Below are 27,899 nucleotides of genomic sequence, written 5' to 3'. Positions count from 1 at the left end.
GGTTCCTGCCATCCACATGGGAGACCTGCATTGCACTCCTGGCTGCCGGCTTCAGCACCCCAGCCAATGCAGGCATTTTGAAAATGAACCAGCAAATGACAATGCTCTCTCTGCCTGTCATATAAACAAATACACACACACACACACACAATAACCCTAACATATGAAAAGGACACTGGACTAGCCTGAAGAAGCTTCCACTGGCCACATCTTGGATAACGTGGGCAGCAGAAAACAACACAATGCTGTGATCGGAATCAGCCATGTGGGGCCAGCGCTGTGGTGTAGCAAGTTACGCCTCTACCTGCAATGCCAGCATCCCATATGGGCACCAGTTCAAGATCCAGCTGCTCCACTTCTGATCCAGCTCCCTGCTAATGTGCCTGAGAAAGCAATAAAAGATGGCCCATGTGCTTGGACCCCAGCAGGGACATTGGAGACCCGGAAGAAGCTCCTGACTCCTGGCTTTGGATCGGCACAGCTCTGGCCATTGTGGCCATTTGGAGAGTGAATCAGGGATGAAAAAAAATCAATCTCTCTCTTCCTCCTCCTCCTTGTCTCTGTAACTTTTTCCTTTTAAATAAATAAAAAATAAATGTTTAAAAAAAAAAAAAAGAGCTCAGCATACTGAGTACATGAGTCCACTAGTCCACAGTGACTCTCAGGGGAAGGAAACAAAGGGAGAAACAGAGGTTAAGGGCAAACTCTGGTCTCCACAACACAGGACATTTTACTTTGCAAACTACAGCTCAATGAAAGAATTAAACACTTACCCTGCTTTTTCAGAAGTACTGTGTTTTCCCCTATCAGGGAGGGAGAAGAACATGAAAACCCACCTTCGTCATCCCTAATGAAGCAAGGACCACGAATGGGAACAATGCACTCCCACATGACCTACTCTCGCACAGGGAGACACGAAGCACCCATGTGCTGGGACTCTTGCGCCCAATGGTGATGTCACCTGCACCTACGCAAGCTGGGATCTCAAGTGTACAGCGTCAGGGCGGGCACTGTGAGGTAGTGGGCTAAGCTCTGTCAGTGGCGCCAGCATCCCATACAGGTGCTGGTCCTAGTCCTGGTCGCTCCTCTTCCATCCAGCTCTCTGCTGTGGCCTGGGAAAGCAGTGGAGGATGGCCCACATGCCTGGGCTCCTGCACCCATGTAGGAGACCTGGTGGAGCCTCCTGGTTCCGTTGTGACCATCTGGGGAGTGAACCAGCGGATGGAAGACCTTTCTCTCTGTTCCTCCCTGTCTGTAATTCTACCTCTCAAATAAATCAATCTTATATATATATAAAAAGTATATAGCATCTCCCATAAAACTTCTACTGAAAACATTTACTCTTAATCTACAGAAGGCTTTACATCTAGCTTCCAGTGTACAAGAAACAACTGAAAAATGGCACCATGAAGAAACAAATTCACAACTGGAGAGACTCCACCACTGCTGGCCGAGGCCAACACGCGCAAAGTCTAGCAAGAAACGGAGCCCCAGGCTGGGTGCTGCCTGAGGGTGACTGGGAACAAAGACGGTCTGGACAGGTGGGGAGATAGGCACATGGACAGGATGGCGACAGCCTAACCTAGGGTATCAGACAGGTAGTCGACAGCCTAACCTAGGGTGTCAGGCAGGATGGCGACAACCTAATGTAACCTAGGGAAACAGTTCAGTCTCGGGTGACAGCGTGGTCACTGATCACGTTGTCTGTCCTTACCCTTGTATTTAGGGTGTCACGTCATCACATCTGCTACCACCTTTCAAACTGCAGCCTGACACACACACCCTAAGTAAGCTGTGGGATGCAGAATCTGGGTGGTGGGTACGAAAATGTTTGTTCTACAGTTCTAAGGTTTTTCTTTATGTTTGAAAATCTCATTACTAGGGCAGCAGGGAGCAGGTCACAGCAGGCTCTGCTACTCAGGGACCGCGATCCACACCCATCTCTGAAACGAAGGGTGCACCCAGGCCCGCACTGTCCCAGGCCATCTGACACCCTTCCAGATTACATGGGGAGTGAGGAGAGCAAAGGAACTGCAAGGCAACTGGCCTTCCCTGCAGCCACAGAACTGCCCACATCAAACTCCTTTTGAGGAATCTGGCAACAGCAGAATCTTGCAGCTTTAGGGCAGAAGGAGTGATGCACTCCTATCAGGTCACACCCCCAGGCAGTTACTTCTACAGCAGTCACGGTCACAGTGCAGCAAGGGGTCGGCGCTGTGGTGCAGCAGGTAAAGCCGCCATCTGTAGCGACGGCATCCCATATGGGCGCCGGTTCACATTCCGGCTGCTCCACTTCCGATCCAGCTCTCTGCTGTGGCCTGGGAAAGCAGGGGAAGATGGCCCACGGCCTTGGGTCCTGCACCCATGTGGGAGACCTGGAGGAAGCTCCTGGCTCTCGACTGGCACAGCTCCAGCCGTTACGGACAGTTGGGGAGTGCAATATGGATAAAGGATCTCTTTATCTCTCTCTCTGCCTTTCTAACTCTTTCAAATAAATAAATAAATCTTAAAAAAAGAAAAAAGAAAAACTACAGATCCCTCTCCTTTAAAAAAAATGCAGCAAACAGCACTGCCCGTGACTGACAGCAGGCCCAGTTCAGCACTACTCACGTCAACTGCAGTGACGGGGACCGAAACCCCCTCTCCCTACTCCTGGTGCTCAGCCACCCTCCAGAAGGCTCCCTGCACCACGGCCGCACTCGGCCTGGAGTGGTGACACAGACCTCCCCAGACAAGCACACAGAGGGGCTGTGGGGAGACGCAGATCCGGGCAGCCTCACTGAGAAGACTTCTGTCTCATCTCCAGCAGAACATAGGACCCTGATGGCCCAGCTGCACAGCAAACCAGAAAACTTGTCCAGCCACATTCATAGCATGACGTCCTTGAACTGCAAGTGCCCTCCAGCATGGAGAAGACCAACCCTTTCTTCCTCTTAGAGACGGCAGACGACAGACCAAAGCAGAACCACAGGCTTCCAAGACTAGAAAGAGGGGACCAATGGAACTGCTGAAGACAGAGCCAGGTGAGACGTGCCCTCTGCGCCACTCCTGGGGACTCCAAACGCCTATCTCCACCACTTCAGATTTCCTCTTTGGAAAATTCACCCAAGACTGACTCAGTGTGACAAGTGACAGTATTTAAGAACTTCCTAGGCACAGAGAAAATGATGCAAATGGTGAACGTGAACTTGAACGGGACGGTCCGTTGGCAGTTAGGGAGGCACGTTTCTGTCCTGTGGTGCTCACCCACCCACACACCAGTGTTAAGCGTCAGGTGCAGTCTCAGCGCACCATGCCGTCCAGCACAGCCCACTGCGCCGAGGGCCACGTCCACGCCGTAGCGCCACTGCCCTCAGCCCAGGGTTACCTGACATTCCCTCCAGCCTTCTGTATTCTCATCCGTTCTTCATACTGGGTGGGGTTATGCTCTTTGCTGAGGCTTAAGGCTGCGTGTTTCTGACTCTCCTCATTGTAACGACACAGGATTGCCTGGGGAGGTGCAGATTACAACACTCTTAGGGAATGAAGGAGCCAGCACCCAAAGTTACCAGCTGAAGACAAATTTAACAGTGCTTCATATTCAGCTCGGAACATAAGTTCTGGGGATCACGCATCAGAGAAATATGAAATAGCAAAGTAGTGTCACAGGGTGGGGCGAAGACCTGGTTTAGGTCTGAACGCTGGCCCACACTGGACACACGGGCTGGACGGCCACAGTAAGTCACTCAGCCTGAGACAGGCAAGGGAAGCACTCAGCGCGTGCCAGGCTTCTCCTCGCCTTGCGTCCTCCAGAGACACGGCCTGGCTGCATGTTTTCCGTGCGGCCCTCCACGGCAGTACCCGTGTGAGTCCCCATCCCCTCCGGGTTCACCGTTTGTTTCAGAGGACGCTGAGGCCGGGACGTGAGTCACACCGCAGAGTCAGGGCCGAAACCCGAGTCTGATTCTAAAGCCTGGGTGGGCAGAGTCACCCTGCTCCGGCGCCTGAGGCGGCAGGGAGGCTGGCCGTGACACAGTGACACGGAGAGGCGAGGGCTGGGCCGGCTGTCCAGAGTGTCACACCATGGGACACAACCGTCTGGCCCTGGCCCTCGGCCCTGTGGAAGACCAGCACCTCACCTAGTCCTTTCCTAGGCACAGCTTTCAAGCTGAAAGCACACTGCTTTTGCGAGGCAGGGTTACCAGTGCTCACGCATTACTGCCAGAGAAACGCAGTTAAACAGTTAAGCTGCTTGCGTGCTCACTGAATTCTGACCCACAGGACGCCATGGCAGGGAAGACAGAGACAGGAAAGGAGGTGGGCTGCCGGAGGGGAGGCGGTCCTCCCAGAGCGCAGAAGTCACTGTGCGCCAGCACCCTCGGCAGAGCTACAGCCAGAGCGTGTTCAGCACCTGCTGAGGTCCCCAGGGAACACGCTGTCACCCACTCACCCGGCTGTCTCCAAGGTTAGCGATGTAAAGGATGTTGTCCACGGCGAGGACACACGTGGCAGTGGACCCGTCCTTCCAGGCAGGCTTCCTGGGGGAACACATCAGGAACACAGTCACAGACAGGCAGACCCCTGAAGGCTGATCTCCAGGGCTGAAGGCGCAGACAGACTGCCTCCCAGACACCGCTTCCTCCCCGTTTTAGGCTGTGAGGGCTGTAGGAGCTCAGCGGTGCGGGCATCCTTCAGCAGCGAGCACCGTGTCAGCCATCTCAGCACACCTGGCGAGCCCCCCACCCCGCGCTCTACTCACTGGCTCGAAGCTTGTTTCAGGAACTCTTCATCAGTGTGCTTAAATGTGTCCAGGAGGCACCTCTTCACGGTCTTCTCCACACTGATCACGTCTCCTGTTTGGGTGGGGGTGGAAGACAACCAGCTCTCAGGGAGGGAGGAGCAGGAGAAGCACCCCCACACACACACACTGTCAGCCCCTTTCTCTCTCTTTGCCAATCAGCTGACTCCTAAGCATGAGTAAGACCAACCTCTGTTTCCTCATCTACAAGACAATGCCATTCGAACCTGGTTTTCTTAGATGCCCAAGTACCATGCCCACGATCCACGTGACACAAGAAATGCTATCTTAGGGGCCTGTGAAATGGCACAGCGGTACAGCCTCTACCTGCGACGCAGGCTTCCCACATGGGTGCTGGTTTGTGTCCCGACTGCTCCACTTTCGGTTCAGCTAATGCCTGGGAAAGCATGGAGGATGGCCCAGGTGTTTGGGTCCCCGCTACCCTCATGGGACACCCGGAAGACCTCCTGGTTCAGCCTGGCTGTTGCAGCCACCTGGGGAATGAGCCAGCAGGTGGAAAAGCTCTCTGTTTCTCTGTCTTTCCCTCACTCTCTACAATTCTTTCAAATAAATAAATAAAAGAAGTGCTACCCTAGGTCACACCCACACAGTTGCCACACATTCAGGAGCCTCAGAACCCACTCCTCTCAGCCCAGGGTCTTGTAGGTGGCATCAAGGGTTCCTGGACAAGCACAGAACTACACATCTGGCTGACCCGGCCACCCAGCGGCCGACCCCAGGCCGACTCTTGGCTGACCTGGTCCTCAGTCTCACCTTTAGGGAACTTCCTGATTAAGTTCTGATGGAGATTCTGTGCAGCGAACTTTGAGGCTCGAATTCCTCCGTGTCCATCAAAAACAGCAAAATAGGAAACCCGAGTGCTAGAAAACGGATTCAGAGTCAGCGAAGATCACGCTGCCCTTCAGCACTTAGACCGCGCCCGAACCGGGGCCCAGCAGGAGGGCGTCACGCACGCACACGGGAGAAGGCCTCGGTGCTGAGACACGCTCCGGTGACCTTCACAGTATTTTAAATTAAACATTAAAACATCCAGATTTCAAAATACAAGCTGCTAACTTGCATTTTACTGACAATGAAGTTGACATACAGAACTTTTCCCTATTTTAAGTAAGATTTAGTTTAAACATTTAATATTTAAACAAATAAACAGCTATTAACCCAAGACAGTAAATAATATAAGAACAGGGGGAGATGCCAAAATTATTATTCAAATAAACTTGGGACTAATAGCTGTTTCTGAAAGCCTATCTTACCAGTCCTATTACTGTTCCCCTTGCAAGTTTCGCCAAAACCCACATATATGGAACGAAAGGCGTCAGTTTCAAGAAAAAAAGAACAAAAGTGCCAATGAGAAGTGACATTTACTCTATATTGTCTTCTTCCAAACTTTCTGATTCTGCTTTGCAATTTGGGGCCATCGTGAGCCATGAGGGAATACACTGTGCAGTTTATAACCAATAACTGTTACTTTCAGCTTAGTACAACGAACTTCACAAAGATGGCAGAAAAAAATGGAACTAAATGTATGGGTTTACTTGGGTGTCCCCTCCAAAAACTGAAAACATTAGAATTTTCCCAATTCTTCATGTATTATGAAAAAAAGAATTATTGGCCCCAAAATAAACTCTCACTTTCCGAAGTGCACTGGCACTGCTAGGTGTGGTGCAGTGTTATGTAGATATGACATGCGCTCTCAGCTACATGCACCCCAGGGGATCTGCACCCCCAGGTCCCAGGGGCCCTCTCCCGCTGTACGGCAGTTCCTAGGCACAGCGGTAGCCTCGCAGACGCAGGCGTGTGCACAGTCTGTGGCAGCCACGCCTTTGCAGCATCACAATCAGGCCGCATCTACTGGACAAAAGCCATCAGCACAAACAGCACCAGTGCACTGTGCAGGGGCCGACGGGTCTAACTTACAGTGATACATAGTAGGTAGTGAGTATCACATAGTCACGGTATGTATGATATAAGAACCAAGTGTGTGAACAGCCAACTTAACGACTGACTTCTCCACGCCTAGGAGCCCACCCAGAGGCTTCGGGCAGCACGGCTGATGGAAGCATCTCACCGTCCCTCTTCCCGGCACATTTCTGCTTTTTGGCTCTTTCTGTGTCCTGACTATCGGTACTAGCTCCAGTGACTGCCAGACTTGAACTGGTGGCTTCTAATCCTACTTTCCAGGTCGCAGGAGACCAGTCCCGCCAGAGCTGCTCTGTGAGGCAAGGAGGGACACACACTGAGGACTCGTGCTGTGGTCACTCCCCGTTCAGCAGGATTCCTAACTGCAGCCACTGCTGACAGCTGTGGCGGAGCTGTCCTGGGCTTGAAGGCTGCGATCAGATGCCAGTAGCAGCCTCCTCCCCTAACTGTGACAACAGAAATGTTCCCCAGACACGGATAAAATGCCTCTCAGGGACACAGTCAACCCCAGCCAGGAACCACTGACGCAGAACCGAGCAACGCCAAGTGATGTCCGTCGTTGTTTAAACACGACTACATAGTCCAAAACAGCACTCGGAACAGAGGAGCGGGGAGCGGGGAGCGGGGAGCGGGGAGCGGGGAGCGGACTCCGCGCAGGCTTGCTGGGGAGCGGGGGGGGGGGGGGGGGTGCGGGGGGGGCGGGGCGCGGGGAGGGGGAGCGGACGCCGCGCAGGCTTGCTGGAGCATGTGCACTCACATGAGGGATGACGGAGGCCTGCACTCCTCGGTGATGTCGTTCAGGATGACGTGGGCGTCCTGCATCTCCTCCCTCTCACCCTTCCGCTCGGCCACATAGCCCTTCAGACCGAAGATCACCGACGAGGCTAAGGAAACAGAACAACCACCAAAAAAAAAAAACAATACAAAACTGTGCCCGGCCCTCCGGGAGTCCTAGTCCCAGAGCAAGTGAGAGGGAGCTACGGCTGAGTCACTCGGCAGTGTCTGAGGTGCAAGTCTTTCATTAAAGCTGAGTGCTGTTGGACAGGCCAGACTCTCTGAGGCTGGACCCAGGGGCCACACAAGGGGGAAGCCAGAGACACAGAACGCTCCCTCTGACTTGGCACAAGCCAAAGCCCCAGGGCAAGAAGTGTGCCCCTCCCAGAGAGGAGCTCAAGTCAGAAAAGGACCACGTGCAAATCTAGTGCTGACAACCTCACGAGGACAGAACAGGTCTTGAGCAAGTGCAAGCCCGGGGAGTCGGTGCTCGTGCCCCTGTGGGCACTGTGAAAAGCAGCACTTCCACGCCGGAGGCTGCAGAAGGAACGAATGATAGCATCGGCTGCCTTTAACGCAACAGAGAGAGGACAGAGGATCACCGCCCACAGAGAACTAACTCCATTTACGCTTTCGCTGTGTTCTCATTTTCTGACGCTGAGAGCCACAGGGGTCACCGAGGAGCCCTCTGTAAGCGCTGTGCCCTGGGGAGCGATACGCAAGCTTCAGGGCACATCTCTGCGAGCCACGGCGAGCCCCGGGCGGCCTGCACCTCTTGCTGAGGTCCGCAGTGGCAAGGGACAAAGCAGTCTGGTGCAATACATGAAAATTCACAACGGTTTCTCTGTGCTTGATACCCTTTTCTCCCTTACAAATCTTCAAAAGTTACAAAACTGACTCCAAACTTCAACTGCTTTCCCCAGCCGCAGCTCTCACAGGAGGCCGCCTGAGGCGGAGTCAGACTCAGCGCTAACCAGCAGGTGTGAGCAAGGCCGGCTCAGAGGCCGAGGGCAGGAACCCAGCGGCTCTCTGAGGACAGCTAAGACGACTCCTATCTCCTGAGCGAGGAGACGCAGGCCTCCTGTCTGAGCAGAGGCCGGAGAGACATGCACAAGGAAGCGCAGGCAGTCCCGGGAAGCTGCAAGGGGCCTGCCCACTGCTGAGGCTGAGACAGGACAGGACGGGGTCTAACTGGAAAGCGGGGCTTAGTCTGCTCTGGGCCGTTTAAGCTGCGGAGTCTAGTACATTTGTTTTCAAATTGTCTGAAAACCTTTACAAACTTTCTTTTCCACAGGCTCTTCGCTGCCGTTCTCTTCCTCGGAGGTCTTCCGCTTCGCTCCCTTCCCGTCACTCCTCCCCGACTGGGATACGGAAGTGGCAAGGGAACCTGGAATGGAGGCAGACGGACACACAGCTGCAGACTGGCGGAAAGTCCTTCCCGGCTCTCGCGGACGGAACGGCATCTCAAGCAGTCACTGGCATTAGACACGGTCGGGGCTAGGCCCCAGCATGGGGTTGGCGGGGCTACACAGGCAGGGATCCAGCCCGTCAGACTGACTCTGGAAGCGCCTGTGAACGAGGCCTCTCAGTGATCAACACACACACGTGTTGTTGGCCGGTAGCACACGGAGACTGTACCTCCGCAGGTCCTTACTGATAAATGGGGACACAACTGCCACACCTGGGGAAGTTCAGAAACGGCACACATGAAAGCAGGCGTCAGCTTTAAGGACTGCTCCCAACTGCACACCACCAGGCCACGGCAGGTGTTCCCTCGCGCAGGGGTGCCTGTGCCCTCGGAGCCGAGCAAAGGCAGCGGCGGTGTGCGCGCCACGAGACAAGGACCGAAGGCTGGGCCTGCAGCACCTGGGGCCTCCCCAGTACACAGGTGAGAACACCGTCCCCTCAGAGACACCTTGTGTGCAAAGAACGTGTCCCAGTACCTGCCCCATCAAGTGTCTAACAGCTCCCCGTGCCCCCGCTGGCTGCCACATATCTGAGTGCCCAGGAAGAAACCAGCCTTGCTTGGATGGCCAGTCCCCTGCCGTCCCTGCTGGCGGCTGCACCACACACTCGCCCTGGCTCGCACTGCACCCCCGCCGTGCACCGGGACCCAGGTCTGGTGCGGAGCCCCTCGTCCTGGGAAAGAGGGTGCCGCCAGAAAGGGGGCTGCCCTCTCGCCGTCACGCAATGCACGTTCGTGGGGAGCCTGGCGCTAGAGCATTCGTAGACGACCTGTCTGGGCCGGGGCTTCCTACGCACAGAGCAGCTCTCCCTGCCATCTATTTAAAGTCAGCCTTGCCCTCAGGGAGATGCGGCAGCCATGTGACACGCATTCGCAGGGAAAGGCCACGAGGTTTCCAGCACACTCTCTCCACAGCCTCTCCCTCAGCTGCTGCCTGGGGTCCAGGCGGCCCATGTGTGTGTGAAGGTACATTCCTTTCTTTGAATCCCAAAAGAAACCTGAAGAGTTTTGCTGCTGACTTCTAAGCAAATTATACTGCCAAGAATGCAGGCTGCAAATGAAGCAGGTTCTTTAGTGGGACTTATTTCATAGCCTATAACATAGTAAATTTTTATAAATGGTTCTTGTCTGCTAAAAATGTGTCATTTCTCTCAAGAAATACAAAACATTGAATGCAAGATTCTCTCTCTATATACACCCCTCAAAATCAAGCTTGCTAATAGCAGATGTCAATCTTCTACATTACAGTGTGTGGCTTTGTTGTCCTGGGGCAACCGACAGCTATGCTGAATCTTTGTTTCTTTCATTAAACCGATTACGGGCTTTGTTTGCACATATTAAGTTACTATAATGAAGAGTCTTACTCTTTTTTAGATTAATTTATCTGTACAGAGGGGAAGAAAGAGGTCTTCCATGTGCTGCTGCAATACCCAGGTGGGGCAGGGTGGAGCCAGGAGCCAGGAGCGCCATCTGGGTCTACCACGTGGGTTGCAGTGACCTAAGCACTTGGGCCACCATCTGCTGTCTCCCACAACCCCAGCACGTTAGCAGGAAGCAGGATCGGAAGCAAAGGAGCCAGAACATTAAGCAGCACGACTCCGCTATGAGATGAGGTTGTCCAAGCAGCGGCTTAACCAGCTACCCCACAACACTTCCTCCTAAGATTACTGTCTTTATTGGGAAGATTTCAAGCTAAACTTTGAGTTTCAGAACACTGTAAGTTTTTGTTACAGGTCTATAGTTTTGAGAATTCTTCTTTTTTTTTAAAGATTTATTTATTTATTTGAAAGGTAGAGTTACGGAGAGAAAGATCTCCACCTGCAGGTTCACTCCCTAAATGGCAACATCTGGAGCTGAGCCAACCCAAAGCCGGGAGCCAAGAGCTTCTCCTGGGTCTCCCCTGCAGGCGTAGGGGGCCCAGCACTTGAGCCATCTTCCACTGCTTTCTCAGCCCACAGCAGAGAGCTGGATCAGAAAAGGAGCAGCCAGGATATGAACTGGAGCCCATATGGGGTGCTGGCACCGCAGGCAGAGGCTTTTTAGCCCACTACACCACTGAGCTGGCCCCTGAGGATTCTTAAGTAAAATGACTGATACTATTTCTAAAATACAAGAAGTGTACCAATTTAATCTATACTTTCTAGACTGATTCCAATGATTTTATGGTAATGAATTAAAGAAAAAACTTGAGGGGTTAGCATTATGGTGTGGGGGTTAAGCTGCCTCCTGTGACATCAGCATCCCATATGGGCACCAGTTCGGATCTTGACTGCTCCACTTTTGATCCAGCTTTCTGCCCTGGGAAGGGCAACGAAAGATGGCCCAAGTGCTTGGGTCCCTGCCACCCAAGTGGGAGACCTGAAGAAGCTCCTAGCTCCCCTGGCCCAGACCTAGCCATGGTGGCCATCTAGGGAGTTAACCAGCAGGTAGAAGATCTCTCTCTCTCTCTGTGTAACTCCGACTTCCAAATAAATAAATGAATCTGAACAACAGCAACAACAAATACTTTGGGAAAAAGGTGTTCTTTTGACCAGAAAAGGAAAGTTGTACACCAGAGAGAGGACCTCCTACACTCAGCTGTCCCCAGCGGGGGGACGCTGTCAGAAATAAGACGAGCTGCTGTAACAACACAGAAGACTGTTCTGTTCTTCCCTGCCACTTAACTGGGACACAAACAGGAAAGTTTAACGTTTGCAGGAGCAGGTGGAGCCCATGCTAGGGCATTTGATACACCTAATCTGTCCTGGAACATAAGGTAAACCAGAGTAATAGACTGTGATTTTTTTAAAATGTTAACAACACAAGTCAGAGTCCATTACTGAACTCGTAATTCTTAGTTTCAACCGAAGTTGAACAATCACCAGGAGCGACGTAGTATGGAAGTACCTGTTTGCTTCCAGCTGATGGTGCCTATTTAGCTTTAATAAACCTTAGCGTGCTAGGACTTCACGCTACCCCAATCCTGTTAACACCAATACCTGGATTTCACAGAGGAGTAAGCCAGCACCTTGAAGCGTCTTCCTGCCTCTTACCTGGATCGCCACTGCCAGCAGGTGGGAGGCCATCAAAAAGCAAAGGTCCCCCTGGCCCTGAAACACAGCAGAACACTGAGTGAGCCCGCAGCCTGGGGCTCAGCGTCAGAATCCAGCCCACAGGACACCCACGTAAGGCACTGGAACAACTCGAGACTCGTGTCAATCCAGTGGCAGCTCGCACTGCAGTGAATAGTATCTCGAACCTATGCTAAAACCTCGCACCTCAAAGGGAGTGAAAACCTGCCCTAAAAAGTCAACTTCACTTCAGCCAGAAAAATAAATCCTCCACTGAACCAGAGAAAACTGCTCAGCAGTTCAGGCAGCACTTCTCAGGGCTAACGACTAGCAGATTTTTCTGCCTTACCTGACGCCATGGATTCAAAACTTAAAGACAGTCCAACACCTAAAACATCTGTGTGTTGAAAATGGGGGAAAGGGAGAAAGATTGAGACAACTCCAATCCCAGGAGGAGCAGAGACGTTGACACACACCTGGGAGAGCCTGAAGACTGTACCTGAGTCAGTACTGCTGGCCGGAGGGAGCTCATCAAAGAGTAGGGGTCCCCTCTGGGCTTCGGTGCCTGAAACACAGAAACCTGTTTAGAGCACACACGGTCTTCGTCCAGGATGAATTCCAACAAGAAAGACGCAGCGGTTTCCCACGCTTTGAGACAAGTTTGCTGTTAGATTTTTCTAACAAATGTTCTGTCCCTTTGGACAAAATTCATTCTAAAACTATGTTCTTGACAGTTATTTAATATGAACATTTGTTTCCAACAATTACAGTAAACATAAAAGCAGCCAATGAGATCTCAACAGGCATTTTAAGGGCTGACGGGTATTCCGAGGAAAGCTAATGTCAACTACTCATATATGAAAGTCTGTCCTTAAGGGTGGACATCTGGCGGCTGGGACGCCCAAGTGCCACACCAGAGCACCACGCCTGGCTCCAGCTCCTGGCTCCGGCTTCCTGCCACTGCAGACCCTGGGAGGCAGCGGTGACTCAAGGGGGCCGTTCCTTGCCACCAGCTCCTGGCTCCGGCTTCCTGCCACTGCAGACCCTGGGAGGCAGCGGTGACTCAAGGGGGCCGTTCCTTGCCACCAGCTCCTGGCTCCGGCTTCCTGCCACTGCAGACCCTGGGAGGCAGCGGTGACTCAAGGGGGCCGTTCCTTGCCACCAGCTCCTGGCTCCGGCTTCCTGCCACTGCAGACCCTGGGAGGCAGCGATGCCTCAAGGGGGCCGTTCCTTGCCACCCACGTGGGAAACCTGGGTTGGGTTCCGGCTCCCACTTTCGGCCCATGGCTCAAGCAGATATTTGGGGAAGGTGCAGGAGATGAGAGTCCCTCTCCCCTTAAGTAGATAAATTAATAAATAATTCGTGGAATTATAATAAATAAACAATAACCCTGGAAAGAAAAAAATCAGATTCTAGACCCCAAAAACCAATACTTCGGTAGCTCAAGACAGATTTCAGAAATAGAGAAACCCTTTGAAGTGCCAGCATCCCATATGGCAGCCGGTTCGAGATCCAGCTGCTCCACTCTGATCCAGCAGCAGAAGATGACCCAGTCCTTGGGCTCCTGCACCCGCACGGGAGACCCGGAGGAAGCTCCTGGCTCTGGATCAGCGCAGCTCCGGTCGTTGCAGCCCACTGGGGAGTGAACCAGCGGATGGAAGACACCCCCCCCACCTCTCCTCTCTCTGTGCAACTCTGACTTTCAAATAAATAAATAAATCTTTAAAAAAAAAAAGATCTACAGATTTTTAAACATCCTCTCAGTAACTTTCTGTTAAAAAAAAAAATTGTAACTTGGTGTCCCCAGCCCCAGGGCAGCAGCTGATTCAAAAAACCTCTATGGACAAATCGAGGGGGGTTAGATAATCAAAGGCAGCCAGCCTCTGGAGAAAGCCAGTGGATTTTTTTTTTTATAATCTAAAAACCTGAAGATTCACATTCCAAAGTATGTCTTAGATCTTTTATGCTCAATTATCCTTTTAAACATACAATTTATCCACTATTTCTTATGCTCCAGATTTCCCTCAAAATTCTATTCATGCTGTAAAATATGCAAAATGTCCACAGGAACAGAGGAAAACAAAGGGCTGAGATGAAAGTCAACACAATGACCACACAGAGGCACCGTCTCACCTCTGACACTCCTCAGAGTCCCAGCATGAAAATGGACTTGTTTAAAATCCAACTCACAGGTTAGGCCACCCTCTGCAATGCCAGCATCCCATACGGGTCCCAGCTGCTCTACTTCCAATCCAGCTCCCTGCTAACACATCTGGAAAAGCCATGGACGATGGGCCAGGTGCTTGGGCCCTTGAAACCATGTGAGAGACCCCAAAAAAGCTCCTGGCTTTGGCCTGGCCCAGCCCTGGTCATTGCAGCCATTTAAGGAGTGAACCAGCAGATGGAAGATCTCTCTCCTCTCTCTCTCTCCATCATTGTAACTCTTTCAAATAAACAAACAAATCTTTAAGAAAAACAATTCACAGGGCCAGTGTTATGGGCACAGTGGGTTGAGTCACTACTCGTGACACTGGCAACCAATATCAGAATGCTGGTTCCACAGTCCCAGGTCCTTCACTCTGATCCAGCTTCCTGCTAATGTGCCTGGGGGGATGGCCCAAGTGCTTAAGCCCTTGCTACTCATGTGGGAGATCCAGATGTGGTCCCTGGCTCTAGGCTTCAGCCTGGCCCAGCCCTGGCTGTTACAGCTATTTGGGGAGTAACCAGCAGATGGAAGATCTCTATGTCTCCCCACAACCTTTGTCTCGCTCTCCCTCCCTCCATCACTCTATTATAAACAAAACCTTTTAAAAATCCACTGAAAACAATAAGTTTATATTCCTCAGAGGTTCACTTCTATCTCCCTGTTGCCTTTATGTAGAAATGACTGGGTATTGATTCTCCTCTTTAAAAAAGTAAAAACTTTAAATAAAATTTATAAACACCAAAGAAAGAAATCTCTTGAGGGCCCTTTAGGTCAGAAGTAGATAAAACTCATCAGAAATCTCTGAGCTACCCAACAGCAACCCTTTTGCTGTACATCTCACATGCAAATAAGACCACAGATGCTAACCCCTGAGCAGTATCGCAAACTGAAGAACTGCAAATACTTCCTGGGTCCAAGCTCAGCTTCTGATTCCAGCTTCCTAGTAAAGTGCACCCTGGGAGGCAGTAAACGACAGCTCAAGCAGCAGCCAGAGGGTGGGAGGCTGGCGCTGTGGCACAGCGGGTAGAGCCGCCGCCTGCAGGGCCAGCATCCCATATGGGCACGGGTCAAGACCTGTCTGCTCCACTTCCCATCCAGCTCTCTGCTGTGGCCTGGGAAAGCAGGAGAAGATGCCCAGGTCCCTGGGCCCTGTACTCGAGTGGGAGACCTGGAAGACGCTTTTGGATCCTGGCTTCAGATTGGCCTAGGTCCCATAATATCTTGATTTTAGGCCTTGAGCATTTTTCCTCCCAGGAATTGAGCAAAAAGTAGCTACCATCTGACTGGAGCCCACTCCTAAACAGACACACTAGCTGTCCCATCACTGACCAATCAAGGGTGGGCCAGGAACACTGGACCAACTGGCACAGCAGCTGAACACCCCTCAACCCCGACTGCCACCTGCGAGATTCCTCACTGTGGCTCTCGAGAGTTGGGAATTGAGCAAAAGCCGCCTGTTTTCCCTGCTCTGGGCTTTGCAAACACCCTTTCCTCCACCACATCTGGCTGGTTGTGCACTGGGTTCTACAACACCCCCACATGAGGCACTTCAGTGAGAAACAATGAGGCCATCTCACACTGTCTCGGCTGCAGTAAGAAAGGCGAAGGACGGCATACCACTGACTGTCAGGCACCATCTCGAGGGTGCGACTCCCTTCAACTCAGTCAGTCCTCACTTTAGTCACACGTGGTAGGCACCCGTGTTTCAGATTAGGAAACTGAGGCGCCGAGACAGCTGCCCGAGATCAGAGAGCTGTGAGGAGTGGAGCCTGTTTCCGGGCCATGCTCCTGGTGAGCGCCACACTGGTCCGCAAGCAGGCACCCTCCCAGGAACTTCACAAAGAGCATCCCTTTCTACCTTGCAATGATCCCACAGTAATAATCGAGAGCCTCTATAAATCCTGGGAATGACTATTGCATCATTAAAAGGATCCAACTTAGAAGTCTGCATTTGGATTTTTTTTTTTTTAAGACTTAACTATGGGGCTAGCACTGTGGTGTAGTAGGTAAAAGCCCTCATTTGTGGCGCCAGCATCCCACTGGGCACAGGTTGAAGTCCGAGCCGTTCCACTTCTGATCCAGCTCTCGCTGTGGCCTGGGAAAGCCACAGCAGTTCTTGGGCCCCTGCACCCATCACCAGAGAGATGGATTGGAAGTGGAGCAGCAGGGACACAAATCAGTACTCATACAGGACCTGCTATGCCACAACACTAGACCCATGGCCACAGATATTACACAAGAAAATTTCTGATTAGTCCAAAACTTACATTTCTATTTTGGCTGAACAGAAATTCAAAATTTTAGGGGCTGCATCATTGGAAAAAGTATGAACTTGACATACTTTGGAATAGAGCCCCCAGGTTCTAAACATTAAGAATTCTAGGCCGGCGCCGCAGCTCACTAGGCTAATCTCCTAGCAGCACTGGCACACCGGGTTCTAGTCCCGGTCGGGGCGCTGGATTTTGTCCCGGTTGCCCCTCTTCCAGGCCAGCTCTCTGCTGTGGCCAGGGAGTACAGTGGAGGATGGCCCAAGTGCTTGGGCCCTGCACCCCACGGGAGACCAGGAGAAGCACCTGGCTCCTGCCATCGGAGGGTGAACCAACAGCACTCTGTCTCTCTCTCTCACTGTCCACTCTGCCTGTCAAAAAAAAAAAAAATTCTAAAGAAAATAGAACTGAAAATGTTTTCTCGTTACAGTGAATCATCAAAGCAAACCCCCCCCCCCCGCCAGCCCCGTTCTGCATCCTGAAGTTAGTTCTGGTAGAAACTAGAAATACCACGCAGAGAAAAACACTCTCGAACTGGTCACTCGTTACCCAGAGGCTGCTATGGAAAATAATAGACCTTAAAATATTTTATCCCAGCGGATGAAAGACTTGTCTCTGTCTCTCCTCTCTGTTGCTCCACTTTTCAAATCAAATCTTTTTAAAAATTCTATGTAAGTTTTTAATTCCCGAGTTTTCTTTCCATGTACAAAGGCACTGTAGGTGTTTTCTGAACGCCAGAGCACTGCTGAAAAAGGAGGGGTTTCCTCTCATCTCCCACCACCTCCACTATTCTCCTCACACCTGTTCACACACATGCACGATCTGGACTGTGCAGAGGCAGGCTCATTCTCTCCACAGCATTCTACACGCATCACAGATCACATAGCCCACCTGGCACGTCCAGGGTGACACACTTGAGTGTGATCCACTCCCCGCCAGTCCTGCTCTGTTCTGTGTGGGAACCACACTCACTCACCGCACAGCTCCTGATGGGCAGCCAGCTGCCTAGTTTCACACGAGACTGCCACAATGAAGCCATTAGCCATTATGAGTGATCTGCAGGACTGCTGGTCCCAGGGGGTCCGAGTCACACTTGACAGAAGCTAAACCTGCCTTGCTCGGACCTTGCAACAGTTGCACTCCCCACATAGTAGGGGGGATGTCAGTTCTATACATCTTCACCAAATTGTAACCAGCTTGTTCACATGAGCGGGGAAGACGGCCCCTCATTGAGGGGACAGCTCCCCTCCTGCCTGGGGAAGCTGGGCACTGTCTCCTCTGATAGGTGGCACCATTTCCTTCTCCTTTAAGCTGACAGGACTCAGCCCTTGACCCTTTATCTAATAGGTTATCTGCTTTTTCTTACTAATCTTGTGAACCTCTCATTTATTAGGAATATTTATCCTAGTAATGTTCACTGCAATTATTTTCCTTCAGTTTGTCTTTTGACTTTGTAGTATCTTTTGTCCTCCAAAGTTTAAACTTTTACAAATTAATTTTAATTTTTGATGTCCTGAGTTTTCGTGCTCAACCCCAAAGTTTTACGATTAGTCTGTTTTCTTCTAATATCTTTATTTTATGCTTAGATCTCCACTGAAGAAAATATTTTTCACGGCCTTCCATGCAGTTATGTATTTAGTTCTTGATGTCTCACTGTCAGTTTTAAATGTACTGGGGCAGCAACCAAACAAATGAAAGAACCACCCTCTGACAGTGAGGCAAGGCGCACACTGCACCGCGGGAGCGGCCCGGAGGGGGATGCCAGCACCCCTTAGCAGAGTGCCTGGGATCACGCCCAGGGCTGCTTCCACGTCCCCTTCCTGCCAAGGCACATCCTGGGGGGCAGCAGTGACGGTGCCTCAAGGACGTGGTCCCTGCCGCCCATGCGGAGACCAGAATGGACGTCCTGGCTCCTGGCTCCAGTCTGGTCTAGCCTCAGCTATTGTGAGCATTTGGAGGTCACAACAGTTGAAGACAGATCCCTCTCTCTCTGCCTTTCAAATAAATAAACTTAAAAGTGAAAACAATTTACTGTGAAAATTCTTTTTTTATTTTATTTTATTTTTTGACAGGCAGAGTGGACAGTGAGAGAGAGAAACAGAGAGAGAAAGGTCTTCCTTTGCCGTTAGTTCACCCTCCAATGGCCGCTGTGGCCGGCGCACCGCACTGATCCGAAGCCAGGAGCCAGGTGCTTCCCCTGGTCTCCCATGGGGTGCAGGGCCCAAGCACTTGGGCCATCCTCCACTGCACTCCCTGGCCACAGCAGAGAGCTGGCCTGGAAGAGGGGCAACTGGGACAGAATCCGCGCCCTGACCAGGACTAGAATCCGGGGTGCTGGTGCTGCAGGCTGAGGATTAGCCTAGTGAGCCGTGGTGCCGGCTGAAAATTCTTGACACTTTTTTTTTTAAGGCAGAGTTACAGAGAGAGGGAGAAACACAGAGAGTCACCTTCCACATGGTGGTTCACTCCCCAAATGGCTGCCACAGCCAGGCCCTTTTCCAGGTCTCCCACAAGGGTGGCAGGAGCCCAGGAACCTGGCCATCCTCCACTGCTTCCCCAGATGCCCCAGGAGGGAGCTGGAACAGAAGTGGAGCAGCCAGGACACGAACCAGCACCCATAAGGGATGCCAGCACCGCAGGCCACGGCCCAACCTGGTACACCACAGCACCGACCCAAAATCAAGACACCTCTAAATAACGTATGAATTATGAAGTACGGTTGTCCATCTTAGAGCATTTTTAAGGGCATGACATAGAAAGTCCCATGAACAAGCCTGTTTCTCTTAGGTAAATCATCTTTTAATTTATGAAAGTTTGATTCACTCAGCAACCAAAGCCTGTAAGGACTGGAATGTAAACTACTACTTTAGCACAATGACTGGAAGCATCTAATGCATTCTTTCTAGATCATAAAAATCTAAGAGGCTTGAGAGTCAGAACATTAGGCGACATACTAAAAACAAAAATCAAAAGAACAAAATCCACTAATTTGGGACCTTCTTCTTGGACACTGGATGTTTTTCTTTCTTTAAGGTTTATTTTATGAAGACAGAGTCACAGTGAGAGAGGGGGAGGAGGTCTCCCATCTGCCCGTTCGCTCCCCAGATGGCCGCGATGGCCGCAATGGCCGCAATGGCTGCAACGGCCAGGGCTGGGCCAAGCTGAATCCTGCGGGGAGAGCTCTTCTGGACTGGTGCCCGTATGGGATGCCAGCAACAAGGCAGCGGCTTAACCCTCCATGCCACAGTGCCAGCCCCGACTGGGTGCTTTTATGAAACACTTTTAGGGTTGTTTGCTGTCCTTCTAATTTTTTTTTAAAGATTTATTTATTCATTTGAAAGTCAGAGTTATACAGAGAGAAGGAGAGGCAGAGAGAGAGAGAGAGAGGTCTTCCATCTGCTGGTTCACTCCACAATTGGCCGCAACAGCCAGAGCTGTGTCGATCTCAAGCCAGGAGTTTCTTCCGGGTCTCCCCTGCGAGTGCAGGAGCCCAAGGACTTGGGCCATCTTCTACTGCTTTCCCAGACCATAGCAGAGAGCTGGATCGGAAGTGGAGCAGCCAGGACTCAAACCGGCTCCCATATGGGATGCGGCACTGCAGGCGGCACCTTTACCCGCTACGCCACAGCACCGGCCCTGCTCTCCTGTTTAACAGCTGTCACAGCTGACAGCTCAGATGACAGCTCATGTGTAGATAACAGTTTCTCTGTGCTCTGCAGGGTGCTGTGCGCTCCTGTCCACACAGCACCCTTTACAGATGCAGGAACAGCCCGAGAAGGTAGAGTTAATAGGTAAAGGCTAGATTTGAAACCAAACATCCCCATTTCACTTCCTGAGTCTTCCTGGGAATTGTAAAAATAACCAGGTCTCACGCTGGCACCATGGCATAAACGGTAAAACCATCACCTGCAGCAGGCATCCCATATGGGCGCTGGTTCAAGTCCTTGCTGCTCCACTTCTGATCCAGCTCCCTGCTATGGCCTGGGAAAGCAGCCAAAATGGCCCAAGTCCTTGGGATCCTGCTACCTATGTGGGAGACCTGGAGTAAGCTCCTGGTTCCTGGCTTCAGCCTAGCACAGCCCCAACCATTGAGGCCACTTGGGGAGTAAGCCAGCAGATGGAAGATCTCTCTCTTTATGTAACTCTGACTTTCAAATAAATAAATAAATCATAAGAAAGAAGGAAAGAAAGAAAAGAACTAGGTCTTTTATTATTCCCTGAATTAGCACAAATTTATAGTCCCTGCTTCTCACGAGAATTAAAAAACCATTTATCAAGGTTAGCATTGTGGCCTAGCAGGAAAAGCCACCACCTGCAATGCTGGCATCCCATATGGGCACCAGTTCTTGTCCAGCTGCTCTACTTCCAATCCAGCTACCTGGGAAAAGCAGCAGAAGATGGCCCAAGTACTTCGATTCCTGCCACCCACATGGGAGACCCAGAAGAAGCTCCTGGCTTCTGATTGGTGCAGCTCCATTCATTGTGACCATTTAGGGAGTGAACCAGTGGAAGGAAGATCTTTCTCTCTGTCTCTCCCTCTCACTGTCTATAACTCTACCTCTCAAATAATCTTAAAAAAGAAAAAAAAAGGAAAGAAGGAAAAGAGGGAGGGAGAAAGAATGGAAACAGTTTGGCCTTGTCCTTCCTTCCAAGTGATCAATAGGATTTATCAAAACAAAGTATGGGGGCTGGAGCAGTGGAGCAGTAGGTTAATCCTCTGCCTGTGACACCAGCATCCCCTATGGGCACCGGTTCTAGTCCCGGCTGTCCTCTTCCAATCCAGCTCTCTGCTGTGGCCTGGGAAAGCAGTGGAAGATGGCCCAAGTGCTTGGACCCTGAGGAAGTATGGGAGACCAGAGGAAGCTCCTGGCTCCTGGCTTTGGATCGGCACAGCCCCAGCTGTTGCAGCCATCTGGGGAGTGAACCAGCAGATGGAAGACCTTTCTCTCTGTCTCTCCCTCTCACTGTGTGTAACTCTAACTCTCAAATAAATAAAATCTTAAAAAAAAAAATAGTATGGTATATAAATTCCTTTAAAAAAAAATCACTGTGGGCCAGCGCCGCGGCTCAATAGGCTAATCCTCCACCTTGCGGCGCCAGCACACCGGGTTCTAGTCCCGGTCGGGGCGCCAGATTCTGTCCCGGTTGCCCCTCTTCCAGGCCAGCTCTCTGCTGTGGCCCAAGTGCTTGGGCCCTGCACCCCATGGGAGACCAGGAGAAGCACCTGGCTCCTGCCATCGGATCAGCGCGGTGCGCCGGCTGCAGTGCACTGGCCACGGCGGCCATTGGAGGGTGAACCAACGGCAAAGGAAGACCTTTCTCTCTGTCTCTCTCTCTCACTGTCCATTCTGCCTGTCAAAATAAATAAATAAATAAATAAATAAATAAATAAATCACTGTGGGCGGCAGGCATTATGCTGCAGTGGGTTGGGCTGTGATGGGGCACCTGGGCCAGTGTCCTGCCATACACACCCTACCAGGAGCAGGTGATGGCTCCAGTATTTTGGGGAGTGAACAAGTGGATGGAAGACTGATATCTCCCTATCTCTGTGTCATACTCCCTTTCATATAAACTTTTAGAAAATTCACAACAGGGGGCTGGCACTGTGGCGTAGCGGGTAAAGCCACCATCTGCAGTGCCGGCATCCCATATGGGCACCGGTTTGAGTCCCAGCTGCTCCACTTCTGATCCAGCTCTCTGCTATGGCCTGGGAGAGCAGTAGAAGATGGTCCAAGTCCTTGGGCCCCTGCACCCACGTGGGAGACCTGGAGGATGCTCCTGGCTCCTGGCTTCAGATCGGCGCAGCTCTGGCTGTTGTGGCCATGTGGGGAGTGAAGCAGCGGATGGAAAGAAAATCACAATGGCCCTGCAGCTGGTGCAGTACCGTGTCACTCAGGATGCCCTCATCCTACTCTGGAGCGCTGGGTTCAAATCCCGACTCCACTTCTGATTCCAGCTTCCCGCGGATGGACACCTCGGGAAGCAGCACAAGTGGTAGGGTCTCTGCCACCCACGGGGGAGGCCCAACGGTGGGGGGCTCTTAGCTCCAGCTTGGGCTAGCCTGACTGCTGCGGACAGCAGTGACCCAGCGGATGCAAGATCTGGCTGTCTGCCGTTCAAATAAATAAAAATAAAAAATCATAATTCTCACAAGAATGTGAAACCAGATTCTGTTCTCGTTCAAATGATCTTCTAAGTTGTCAAGTCTCACCGTACTGACTGCAGCTAGCGGTCAGGAAAACTTTGGATACCAATCCCGTCATTCATTTTAGTTCCAAGCCCTCAGTTTCTGGTCTCTGAGTCTGAAAGCATGTTTTGTTTTAAAGCTGTTTTTAAAACGACCCGCATCCAGGCGGGGCCTGCGACCCTCCCAGCGGGCAGGCGGCCGTTCACTCACGCCCCTCGGGGGAAGGTGCAGCCCCTCTACACCCTCGCACCTCAGCCAGGCTCTGGAGCAGAGTTTAGACTACACAACTGGCCAGGTATGCCCTCCCTCCTGTATCTGGTGGCAACCTAGGTGCCAACCTGTGCAACTCTGAGGGGCCGGCGCCGTGGCACAATGGTAAAGCCACCACATATGCAATGCCCGCATCCCACATGGCCACCGGCTCAAGTCCTGGCTGCTCTACTTCCGATCCAGCTCCCTGCTAACGTACCTGGGAAAGCAGTGGAAGATGGCCCAAGTGTCTGGGCCCCTGAACCCACATGGGAGACCCAGAAGAAGCTCCCGGTTCCTGGCTTTGGCCTGGCTAGCCCTGGCCATTAAGGCTACTTGGGGAGTGAACCAAGAGATGAAAGACCTGTCTCTCTCTCCCTCTCTCTGTAACTTTGAGTTGTTAGGTTTTTGTCATGTCAAGAGGAACTTCCCCAGGCAGACTCAAATTAATTTTAAGTAAAAAGTAATGGAGACTTTTGAACTATACAGGGGGAGGGTGCTGTGGCACAGGGGGCGAAGCTGGCACAGGAGACCGCATCCCACAGGGGAGGCCAGTGCCAAGCCCAGCCGCTCGGCTTCCCCCCAGCTTCCTGTTACGGTGCCCGGGAGGTACCTAGGTTTCTGCCAACCTCGTGGTAGGGGTGGGCAGTGCCCGGGCTGCCGGTTTTGGCCTGGCCCAGCCCTGGCTCTCGTGGGCATCCGCGGAGTGAGCCAGACAGCAGACACCTCCATCCCTGTCACACGCTGTGTCGTTCTTTCAAATAAACACATCTCCCATGCACACCATGAAAGTGCTAGACTTACGGGCACGCCAGCGGATGCACACTGCGCCCCGAGACGCAGGTTCTGCTCCACCGACAAGGCTGCCTGCACAGACCCTTCCCACCCGCGACCACAACCGCGTGGGCCCAAGGCAGATCCACAGCGGGCGAGCAGCTACTTCCACGCTTCTGTGCCAGCGGAGCCGCCGCGCCATTGCTGGAGCAGCGGGCAGAGAGGACTTGCAATCGGCCCGGCGAAGGCTGCCCACGCACGGCTCCCGCACACCCGCGGCTGCGCGCGGGCGACGCGGAGGCCCGAGGCTCCCCCAAGGCCCTGGCCCGGGCGCTCCGCCGCCACCACGCCCGCCTGTCCGCGGCGCGGGGCGCCGGCACCCTGCGGACCTAACTTCGGCCAGGCGTGCGGGCGCCTCCCGCCGCCTCCCGCCGCCCGGCCCGGCCCGGCCCGGCCCGGCCCGGCCCGGCCCGGCCCGGCCCCGGCCCCGGCCCCGGCCCTCACGCAGGCGCGGAGGCCCGGCTCCAGGCTCTCCGGGCTGCGCTCGGGTCCGGCCCCACGGCTCGCCCGAGAAGACCCAGGGTTCGCCGAACTGCACCGGGTGACGGCCGCGCGCGCGTGGGCTCGCCCAGCACGGGCGGCCGGCGCCGCTGCACACGCCCAGGCCCGGGCCGAGCCCTCGCGGGCGGCCTCCCCGCGCAGCGAAGATGGCGGAGCGCGGTGCCGGCTCCGGGAGGGTCCCGGCCTGGCAGCGCCGCGCGGTCTCCCGCCTCAGGCCGCCGCCGCCCGCCCTCCTCCTCCTCCTCCGCGCCGCCCAGGCGCGATGCCGCTTACCGGCAGCCGGCCGCGGGGAGCGCTCGGGCTCCGGCAGGTCCCCGAACAGGTCCATGGCGGAGGCGCGGCGGCGGCGGCGGCGGCGGCGGCGGGGCAGACGCGCAGCCCGCGAGCGCGGCCGGCTCCACACCCGGGCGGCGGCAGCGGCGGCGGCGGCGGCGGGGCGGCGGGGCGGCGGGGCGGGGCGGGGCAACCGGGCGCCGTCAGTCACCCGAGGGCGGCCCCGGACGCCGCCAATCGGCGCGCGACGCTGCGCGGCCGCCCCAGAGTCCCGCGCGCGCGGGGGCGGGGCCGCGGGAGGGGCGGGGCTCGCGCACGCGCGTCGGGGTTGCTCGGGGCTGCCCCTGCTTCCCGCGTCCGCTCCCGCCCTCCGTCGGGGCCGTGGCGTCCCTGGCGGAGGAGGCCCGTCCGGAAGGGGGTGTCCGCGCTCCGGGACCCCCGTCGCGACCCCTCCTGTCCGGGAAGGCCTCGAGGGGCTTTGGGCGTCGCGTCGGCTCCGCCGGGGCAGCCGACCCGGCCTGGCGTTAGGACGGCCAGCAGGCGTCCCCTGACCTGGCCACCGCCGGGTCCGAGGGGCAGCAGGCGAGGGGGGGACCCCTGACGGCGGGAGCGGGCCTGGCGTTCTCGCCGACAAAGCATCAGGATCAGAGATCAGGAGCAGAGACGAGTGCCCAGCACTAACAGTGGGAAGAGGAGACCCCGCCAAGCAGACGTGGACATGCCCACGCGAGCCCCCCGCGAGCTACCGAGTGCCCGCTGCGCCCACCAGTGGCAGGCTTGGCTGGCGCCCGGCCCTCCCGCGGCACCATCACGCCTATGCCGGTGCCCCCTTCCGGAAGCCGTCCCCAGATCCAGCAGGAGCCCCGGGGAACGGGCGCTCCCTTGACGCAGAGCGTTCGCCGGCTCGTCGGACGACACGCGTGTTCCCGGCGGGCGCCCCCACGCCTCTCATCTGCACGTTGGCAGCAGCAGGACTGAAGCAACAGTACGCGTGGCCTGCGTTTCCTTACTTCGCCCGCTCTGCCCACCTCCACCTCGCGTCACCCGTCTCTGCTCTGCTGGCCCGGGACTCCCCGCTTCCGCTGGGCGCAGTCCTGAGCGCGTGTGGACCCCGACCCCAGCGCATCTGCCAGCTGGCCTCTGGCTCCTGGGACCTCACTCCCCGATGTGCTAGCTGCTCTGCCGCCGTCTCCCGTGGGCTCAGCTTCTGCCCACCGCTAACGGATGGGCTTCTTTAGGACTTGAGTCGGGGTGCTCTCCTTGGGTGATCTCCCCCATCTGGCCAGAATTGCCACCCCCCGAACATGACCTGTCGCCGCAAACTTCCTTCCACTTCCAGACCCACGCGTTCGCATAAGTGCGGAGCCGTCGGACGGCTCAGGAGCTCCTGAGCTGACACGTACCCCACCGAAGCGCGTTCTCTGCTCCTCCCTGCAGGGCCGGCGCTTCCCTCTGTTCCGTCCCAGGGCCGCCTGTGGGGGACACCCTGAGGTGGCCGCGAGATTCCCTCTGGTGCAAGTGGTGTGTGTGGAAGGCAGCCCAGTATGACAAAGTCCTGCCCGGACCCTCGTGGCTACCACGTGGGCTACCCGGTCTGATACCCTCGGGAGGCGTCTTACCTCACACCCAGAAAACCCTTTGTCCAGGAACAGGGGTGGGGGCAGCAGGAAGAACTGGACCCCATTCCCGTATAACCCCAGTCTGTGTACAGACGGCGAGCTGTTTGTCCCGAGACGCCCACTGCTCTGTCGAGGTATTTCCCCCTCTCCCCCTCTCCTCTCTCCCTCTCTCCTCCTCTCTCCTCCCCTCTCTCTCTCCCTCTCTCCCCCTCTTCCCCTCTCCTTCTCTCTCCCTCTCTCTCCCTCTCTCCTCCCCTCTCTCTCCCTCTTTCCCCCTCTCCCGCTCTCACTCTCTCTCCCCCTCTCTCCCTCTCTGCCCCTCTCCCCCTCCCTCTCCCCCTCTCCTTCCCTCTCCCCCGCTCTCCCTCTCTCTCTCTCTCTCTCCCTCCCCCTCTCTCCCTCTCTCACTCTCTCCCCCTCTCTCCCCCTCAGTCCTTGAGTCTGCAAAGGAACTGAGTTCTGGGACAGGCGTCTGGCACCGTGGTCGGCGTCCCTGCTCAGGACATTGCTAACCGTATGGGACTGCCGCCGTCGAGTGCTGCTTACTCTGCTTCTGATTCAGCTTCCTGCTGTGCTCACCATGGCAGGCAGCAGATAGTGGCTGAAGTACTCGGGTCCTTGTCACACACGTGGAGACACAGATGGAGCTCTGGCTCCTGGCTTCAGCCTGCCCAGCTCTGGCTGTTGTGGGCATTTGGGGAGTGGACCAGTGGGTGGAAGATCTACCTCTCTGCCCGCCAAATGAAAAAAAGTAAGCTTCCTTCCTTCCTTCCTTCCTTTTCTTTTCTTTTCTTTTCTTTTCTTTTCTTTCTTTTTTTTTTTTTTAAGAAACAGCTCTGCTACCACGTTGTGAGTTTGTGAGTGGATCTTCCTGATTGAGACCCATGAGATTCCCATCGTGGCCAACACCTGGATTGCACAATTTTTGAGAAGATTCAGTTTTTGTGCCTGAATTTCTGACCCATGGAAATTGGGATAATTAATGACTATTAGAAAAGAACAGAGTAAGTCTTTTTTTTAAATATATTTATTTACTTATTTATTTGAAAGGCAGAGTGGCAAAAAAATAAAAAAAAAAAAAAACAAGAGGGACATATACACACACAGAAAGAGACAGAGACAGAGAGAGAGAGAGAGAGAAAACTCTGGTTCACTCACTAAATGCCCACAATGGCCAGGGCTGGGTCAGGCAGAAACCAGGAGCCAGAAACTCCATCTGGTTTCCTACATGAGTGTCTGGAACCCAAAGCAGGCCAGAGACAAGCAGCCTGCAGACTCGTTTATTTCAGTTGGTACAGCAGCTTATATAGCCAAGGCAGCCAATCCAGTCAAGGGGCGGTCTATCCCCTAACCAATCACACCCTGTTGCCAGGTCGTTTCTGAAGCCATCCAATCACAGCCTGTTGCCAGGCAGGCTCCATTGCCATGTGGTTTCCGAAGCCATCCAATCACAGCCTGTTGTCAGTTAGGCTCTGCTGTCATGTGGTTTCTGAAGCCATCCAATCACAGCCTGTTGCCAGGTAGTTTATGTTGCCAACAGCCATCTTGGCATGGCCTTCTCATTCCACCACAACCCAAGAACTTGACCCATAATTTGCTGTCTCTCAAGTGTATTGGCAGGAAGCTGGATGGGAATCAAAGGAACCAGGACCTATACCAGGTGGGATGCAGGCATCGCAGGCGGCAGCTTAACCCGCTGCGCCACAGCACCCGACCCCAGGTGCCTCGGAGCACCCCCACCAAGTCTGTGTCCC

General features: G+C 53.9%; 1 protein-coding gene and 1 long non-coding RNA gene across 7 annotated transcripts in view; one reads left to right on the top strand and one right to left on the bottom strand.

Moving 5' to 3' along the window:
• Positions 1–24,709, bottom strand: part of ILKAP (ILK associated serine/threonine phosphatase) — a 35,874-nt gene extending 11,165 nt beyond the window's left edge. The window contains exons 1-10 of one of the 6 annotated variants that reach the window (XM_051838240.3): positions 24,527–24,709; positions 12,507–12,572; positions 12,357–12,404; positions 11,990–12,046; positions 8,763–8,879; positions 7,476–7,602; positions 5,552–5,658; positions 4,739–4,832; positions 4,430–4,517; positions 3,368–3,489 (exon numbers count right to left, since the gene is read on the bottom strand). In XM_051838240.3, the coding sequence (XP_051694200.1) occupies positions 3,368–3,489; positions 4,430–4,517; positions 4,739–4,832; positions 5,552–5,658; positions 7,476–7,602; positions 8,763–8,879; positions 11,990–12,046; positions 12,357–12,404; positions 12,507–12,572; positions 24,527–24,581 (881 nt within the window). In that variant the 5' untranslated portion in view covers positions 24,582–24,709. Of the gene's footprint in view, positions 1–3,367; positions 3,490–4,429; positions 4,518–4,738; positions 4,833–5,551; positions 5,659–7,475; positions 7,603–8,762; positions 8,880–11,989; positions 12,047–12,356; positions 12,405–12,506; positions 12,573–24,526 lie in introns of those variants that run through there. The other 5 variants (XM_070069965.2, XM_051838241.3, XM_089328819.1 and 2 more) reach the window with 5 other exon arrangements.
• A 121-nt stretch (positions 24,710–24,830) lies between these two features.
• Positions 24,831–27,142, top strand: LOC149127239 (uncharacterized). Its single transcript, XR_016231322.1, has 2 exons — positions 24,831–26,279; positions 26,974–27,142. It is a non-coding gene; the product is annotated as an uncharacterized LOC149127239 (long non-coding RNA).
• The last annotated feature ends 757 nt before the right edge of the window (positions 27,143–27,899 follow it).

The sequence above is a fragment of the Oryctolagus cuniculus genome, chromosome 3 (genome assembly GCF_051225735.1).
Source record: "Oryctolagus cuniculus isolate XC-2025 breed Fujian yellow rabbit chromosome 3, ASM5122573v1, whole genome shotgun sequence".
Lineage (NCBI taxonomy): Eukaryota > Metazoa > Chordata > Mammalia > Lagomorpha > Leporidae > Oryctolagus > Oryctolagus cuniculus.
Note: the sequence above shows the minus strand (reverse complement) of the source record. Positions and strands in the feature narration are given on the sequence as shown.